A 6,853-nucleotide genomic window follows, 5' to 3' on the forward strand; every position below is an offset into this window, starting at 1 on the left:
ACACACACACACACACACACACACACACACACACACACACACACACACACACACGGGAAGGGGAATGAGTTCCTGTTTCTAGATCTGTTGTAAACTGCAAAACGTATTTCTCAACCTGCACAAAACTTTTGACCCACTGACCTCGGTCCTTCCATTTAATTTTATCTTTCTAACAAGTAACACCCAACTCTCTTGCCCCTGTGAACACCTTGTTTCTCTGTTACAAAAGGGACTTCAAGAGGCCACCAGGGGCAACTCTCTCAAATCCAGACTTACAATGAGACAGCCGATGGGCCAGTCTCAGGCACACCCTAAAATACACTTGCTTTACTTGGACAATTGTGGGTTTGGTCTTTTCTCTTTGATATTCTCAGGTTTAACAGTTTGCAGTTTACAGTTTAACTGTAAGGCTGTCTAACCTTTCACCCACTGACGGATATCTGGACTGATATAAGCTCTGACGATTTGCCGCCAATTTAGTAGCTTGAAACAGCCCAACTGTATTTTGCAATTCAAACTTTTGCAGATCAGAAATTAGTCAGCTTGTTGCCTTCTAGAGACTGAGAGTGAGAATTTTGTTTTGTTTTGTTTTTTTCCAAGTTGGAGTTTTTCTGTGTAACAGCCCTGGCTGTCCTGGAACTCGCCCTGTAGATCAGGCTGGCCTCGAACTCAGAGCTCTGCCTGCCTCTGCCTCCTTAGTGGTGGGACTAACGGCATAGGCCGCCACCTGACAAGGGGGGGGGAACTTATCTGCTTCCTGGTTCCAGTTTCTAGAGGCTACCTTCATCCCTAGATTTGTGACATCTTCCTCAGTCCTTAAAGACCACAGTGAAGCCTCAACAATTTCTGCCCCTTCTCCTCCCACCTCTTTCTGATGTCTCTTCCCTTGACTTCAGTTGTCTTGTTGATACAAATAAAAAAGCTTGAGATTGCAGTGGGCCCACCTGGATAGTACAGATCATCTTGTGTCAAGAGTCTTCATTTAATCCGTTCCGTTTGCCAGTGGCCGAGTAAAGTAACATGCTCACTGCTTCCAGGGATTGGAACGTGTGTTTTGGGGGAGCAAACAGTTTTACTGCCCTATTATTTTGAGCTATTGGTTTTGATGAACAAAGATATTTACTATAAGTATTTATACTGGTTAATGGAACATAAATCCTTATTTCTTTGGGATAAATATCCAGGAAAATAAATACTGAAGTGTATGGCAATTTTGTTTTTTATTGTTTAATGAACAGCCAATGTGCTTTCCACAGTGACTGTACTTACATCCCCACCACAATGTGTGGACAACCCCTATCTCTGCACCTCTGTCAGCATTTGAGGTTGTAATGGTTTGTTTTTGAAAGCCCAATAGACTTGTACTGATGTCTCCTTGTGGTTTTAATTTGTGTTGTGCTAATACAGCGAATGGGTCTTGAAGATATAGTGGGTGTTGACTTTTCAAAAAGGTAGCAGCGTCTACCCTGATGCATGGTTGGTAACTTTAGGGTCAACATATCTGCTAAGGAGTTTTGCTTTTGATAACAGATCCCTGGCACTGGGAGATCTGGGGAAAGAACAGGTCAGGTATGAGAAGCTCGGTTGTATATCCTCGCATTGTGGAAGCTTCTGCTTAAGGGGCTCTCTGCAGCCAGGGCACCCCACCTCCCGCTAGCCACTCTGTCTGGGTTACACCCTGCCTGTGGGTCAGATGGAGAGAGCCGAGAGCTGGGAAGGAGGTGATATGCCAAAGTCAGGCCTGAAAGAGGCCGCGTGATGGAACCGGTTTTCCCCAGAACTATGCGCAGCCTCGGTAACCGCCATGAGAAGGCTTAGAGACAGAGGCCGAGGCCTTCGTGGTGGTATGGCCTTACCAGTTGGCGACTGCCTGGGCCTCTTGGCTTGGTTCTTGCTGCTTCAGACGCGATTGGAGGAGGCCCGGATGGTTCCAGGGACGCTGTCTCTTCCTCTCCCCTTGGAGGATGGTCTCGATGACCCGGGTGCAAGCCCACTAAAGAAGTCAAGCACAGAGATGCCTGAGACCTCCCAGGTCCCGCACCCTGTGGGGAGCGCGATGTCCCTTGATTCGGTGACATTTACTCCTGGTCACTCTTTTTCAGCCACGACTCTGCCACAGGGACGATTTCCAACATGGATTCCAACCACTTTAGGTGAAGTTCCTGGGCCATGGTCTGCCCCAGAGACCTGGCCTGGACCTAGGGGGATGGGACCCTGATTTATAGGAGGATCTTGGTATGGAGTGTGGGCTCTGAGTGGGCCCGAGATCCCTTGGGGATCCACACCTGCCCTAGGATTTGCAGAAACAGAGGCTTGTTCTGCAGGTTCTAAGGAGCTGGCTGGCGGTGGAGCAGCCCCTCCCACCAGCCCCTCCCTTCACTAACCTATTCCAGGTTGTGGTCACAGAATTGCGAGGATAGTTGCTGGAAAACCTGCGGTGCAGAGGAGGTGGCCGTGGCAGGTGAGCCTGAAGGTCAGAGGAGGGCACATCTGCGGGGGCTCCCTCATCAGCAAATGGTGGGTGATGACCGCAGCCCACTGTGTATCTGGGTGAGTGCCTGGGGATCTGGTTTTGGGCCCCTGACCAGGTTCTATAGCCTGCCCCTCTTGCTTTCTATTTGAGAAAAAGGAGCCTGTGGTGCTGGTTCATGCCCATAATCCCAACATTTAGGAGACTAAAGCAGGAGGATTGCCAGGAGTTAGAGGCCAGTTTGTGATTTCCAAACTAGACTGGGCCACAGAGTGAGAGATGACAGTCCTAGGTTTTTTTGTTTGCTTGCTTTTTTCTAAAAAAAAAAAAAAAAATTCCGTTTCAGTTGACACATAAACATTGGGATTTCTAACACAGTCCCAAACGATACTGATCAGAGGCCACACACTTGGAGAACCAGCTGGTGGCTGCATGGGGTTGTTAGAGGTCCTGGAGAGGGGTAGCTGATGGCTGCCTCAGGAGGATGGGACTGGGCTGGGAGCATGGTGACACTGTGGATGGGAAGTGTGTAGACCCTTCAGGATCTCTTTGCAGCCATCTGGATTACGTAGTGGCGATGGGAGAGATTGACCGGTGGTCCAGCAGGGCAGTCAACATTCCAGTCCAAGACATCATTGTTCATCAAGATTTCTCTGTTATGGGACCAATTGTGCATGACATTGCTCTTGTTCTGCTGGCCTTCCCTGTGAATTACAGTGCCACCATCCAGCCTGTGTGCCTCCCTAGAAGGGCTTTCTTTGTGCAAGCTGGAACCCAGTGCTGGGTGACCGGATGGGGCAGAGTAGTTGAAGGAGGTGAGCCTAAAGTAAGACCTCAGCAACCACAGACTGGGGAACAACCTCCTTAGTAGTTTGGGATTGGTCTCTAAGGTCAAGGGAGGGACAGGCAGCCTGAGTTTCTAGCAAGTGGATAAGGAGGGGAAGAGAGAAGGCACCATGTGGGAACAAGTACTGGTGATTTTCTATCGGCTTGTCAGGATTGGAGGATTTAGGCACAAAACATGGTGGCTACTCACCAGGGCAGATTTTTGGCTCAGGGTGTGAAGACCTCTCTATAAGCTAGAAGCATTTATCTTGGATGTGAGGAAAGGCCCGGAAACTCAGTGAGTCTATAGGGCAGCGGTTCTCAAACCATGGGTGTGACCCTTTGGGGATCGAATGACCCTTTCACAGGGGTCATCTAAGACCATCAGAAAACACAGATATTTACATTATGATTTATAACAGTAGCAAAATTACAGTTATGAAGTAGCAATGAAGATAACTTTATGGTTGGGGGTCACCACAACATGAGGAACTATATTAAAGGGTCGCAGCATCAGAAAGGTTGAGAACCTCTGCTCTAGGGCCTCCTATTACTGGGAAGAGTGTAGTTTGGTACTTTGCGGTATTACCTGTCTAAGAGTTTGTGTTCATATTCTAACAAGTAACGATGTTGGACTGGCGCATAGGATACGATCACTAGTATTAGCAAGAGCTTATCACATGCTTGTCAACTCTTGGGCAACAATATTTTATTCTCTCTCAGACTATTCCTTCTATTCCATGGTTTGGACTTTGTATCGCCTTACACTCTTGGCAAGGTTGGGCCTCATTTCCCCCCAGTGTCAGATGTGAATAATAGCTGATGTCTTTGAGGGTACTCAGGGGTGGACAGGATGTTGAGGTCCAGAGAAGGTACCACTGACTCATGCCATTCCTACTTAATGGAGATCTGCTCTCTCCACAATGATCTCCATGTAGGTGCCTCATCAAGACTTCTTCGGGAAGTTCAGCTAAGCATTATTCGTCATGAGAAATGTAATCAGATCCTTAAGGACAAGACAGGGAATATATTTACCATCGCCCAGGAAGGGGTGGTCTGTGGCTACAGTCAGAAAGGAGGAGACACCTGCCAGGTCAGTTCATGGTTAGCTTGCCACACTGCCCTGCTATCCTCCCCTCAGAAGTCCCTAATTCCCAGACATTAGGGCCTGGACTATGCTCCCATCCTCCATTTGTTGTTTCTGAAGCTAATGGACTGTCAGGACAAGCGGCCACAGTTCCTGGGCTAGCCTGACAGGACCGTCCAGGAGCAAACAGCCGACGCTGTCTGCAGTGGCTGGGGTGGGGTGAATAAGGGCAACAATAATACAGATTTGGTGTTTTCAGCCTCTTCTGTGGGATATTCCATGCACGCAGGGTAGGTGATTTACTCATTATTTCAGAAATAGAAACATTATGTTGGTTTATATTCAGTTGGCCTCATTTTAAGATGATTTAAGATTTATTTATTTTACATTTATGAGTGCTCTATCTTCATGTCTGCCTTTATGCCAGAGGAGGACATCAGGTCCCATTAGAGATGGTTGTGAGCTGTCATGTGGTTGTGGGAATTGAACTCAGGACCTCTGGAAGAGCTGTCAGTGCTTTTAACCTCTGAGCCATCTCTCCAGCCCCTGGTTAACCTCTTTGAATAGACAGAAATGTTCATTTGCTAAAAAGATGTACTTCTAAAATCTGATAGAAACCGAGTAGTAGCAGGTGAATGTCTGGTTTGTATCAATCTCTCCAGTGCCTTGGGGTGGACTCTTCTGTGTCATGAATCAATTTCATTCCTGTCATTTCTTTCTTTTTCTCCAGGGAGATTCCGGGGGGCCGTTGGTCTGTGAATTTAATAAAACCTGGGTGCAGGTGGGGATCGTGAGCTGGGGCATTGGCTGTGGCCGAAAAGGATATCCTGGGATTTATACAGAAGTGAGTTACTACAGAAACTGGATCATTAAAGAACTGAGCCGGGCTCCGGATTGTAACGCATCGGGCTGCCTCACCTTATGCATGTGTCTGGTGCTTCACCTGGTGTCCTGGTGACCCTGTGATCCCCACAGCCCACTGTTCTCTTGTTTCTGAGCCTCCACTAGGCTTCTCCTCTAACCTTCCTTCCCTGTCAATGCTCTCTCTTCAAATTCTACTCGGAATCCATTGCCTCAGTGGAGCATGGCAGGGAGTTGGGAACTTGTAAAATCTTCTGACCTGGTGCTCTGGTCATCTGCCTCAGTGACCACTGTACGAGGCCTGTGCCTTGCTTGGAGCGAAGGAGAGAGAACCATTTCCAGATAGGGGACTCTCTGACCTGCCAGGTGGAAGGAGATGACTCATGGAGCCCTTGGAGTACATCTGGAGAGGAGAGACATTGTCAGTGTTGAGTAGCCGCTAGACCTAACTGCTTTCCTAGCTCTTACCTGAGACTCTGCTGTACCTGAGTTCTATGATCACTCACAAAGAGACGGGAGGCCCAGCACATTTTCTGCAGAGCTGTGAGCCTGGGACTTCTACATCTGGCTCAGTTGTGGTTGACAGCATGTTCCCTGCACGCCAGTGGGAATCCATCTGTGAGTACAAAACTATTGCTACCCTCGATTGCTGGGAGCAGTCCTGTCTGCTGCCCTCTTCCTTAGTACCCTACAGTCACCTCCAGGGCCACCCTAGGTTGTGTTGATGCGGTCTTGGAGAGGATAGATTTTTAGATATGAACTGAATAAACGTGTCTCATATGTTCTGAAGTTTTGTCTATCTGAACTGTTTGGCTGCTTATAGCATACTCTAAAGAGACATGGGCCCCCATTTATCTAGGGAAGTTATTTGGTCTCTGTTAAATCCTAGAGGAGGCTATCTGTCTCATTTAAGTTTGGTGGGTGGTCTGAGCCCATGAGTCCACACATCTCAGACCAGCCCATCAGCATGGAATGTGCCTTCTGGGTTCCCCTGACTTTGGAGGCCCCGTACCTGATTTTCTCTGTCTCCACAGGTTGACATTTTGTTGCTCTGAGCCAAGGGCACCCTCTAGCCCTTGTTTATCTTCTGTCCTCCAGATCCTGGACCAGAGCAAAGAGTTGAGGAGTCATTTGGATGAGAGGGTGGGTAAATGAATTCTCAAGGGTCCTTTGTGGCCCTACACCTTTCTCTCAGCCCATTGTTCTGGCCCCATTTTCCTTTCCAGGTTGCTTTAGTGAGGGGAAAAATACAATAGAGTAGGCAAAGGTATAGCCTCTGGGGATACATCCCCTGCTCCCAAAGAGGGAGTCCTTTGGTCTGTGCTATGGGAGGGATTTCTAGGCATAGGGAATAAGAATTTAGCTCAAGCCTTGTTGAGGGAAAAATAGGCATCCACTCGGAGGGAACGGAATACCAGATACCAACGCTGACAGTTTTACTCTTCCTGGCCAATGCTTGTGGATTACTTTTGCTAAGTCAGGCACTGGTGTAGGATTCTACATAAGATGTGGGTCACAGCCGGGCGGTGGTGGCGCACGCCTTTAATCCCAGCACTCGGGAGGCAGAGGCAGGTGGATCTCTGTGAGTTCGAGGCCAGCCTGGACTACAA

General features: G+C 48.3%; 1 protein-coding gene across 1 annotated transcript; it reads left to right on the forward strand.

Moving 5' to 3' along the window:
- The first annotated feature begins 1,804 nt into the window (after nt 1–1,804).
- Nucleotides 1,805–5,340, forward strand: LOC101993024 (serine protease 44-like). Its single transcript, XM_005348201.1, has 5 exons — nt 1,805–2,153; nt 2,394–2,550; nt 3,026–3,285; nt 4,234–4,388; nt 5,113–5,340. The coding sequence occupies exons 1-5, from the start codon at nt 1,805–1,807 to the stop codon at nt 5,338–5,340; spliced, it is 1,149 nt and encodes a 382-aa protein (XP_005348258.1).
- The last annotated feature ends 1,513 nt before the right edge of the window (nt 5,341–6,853 follow it).

This window comes from Microtus ochrogaster, chromosome 5 (genome assembly GCF_000317375.1).
Source record: "Microtus ochrogaster isolate Prairie Vole_2 chromosome 5, MicOch1.0, whole genome shotgun sequence".
Classification (NCBI taxonomy): domain Eukaryota; kingdom Metazoa; phylum Chordata; class Mammalia; order Rodentia; family Cricetidae; genus Microtus; species Microtus ochrogaster.

Bases quoted from the DNA above. Each gene is read 5' to 3' on its own strand.
- LOC101993024 (XM_005348201.1), top strand. From the start codon at position 1,805: ATGAGAAGGCTTAGAGACAGAGGCCGAGGCCTTCGTGGTGGTATGGCC. The intron at 3,286-4,233 runs GTGAGCCTAAAG...ATCTCCATGTAG, and splicing joins GGGCAGAGTAGTTGAAGGAG to GTGCCTCATCAAGACTTCTT. The intron at 4,389-5,112 runs GTCAGTTCATGG...CTTTTTCTCCAG, and splicing joins AAGGAGGAGACACCTGCCAG to GGAGATTCCGGGGGGCCGTT.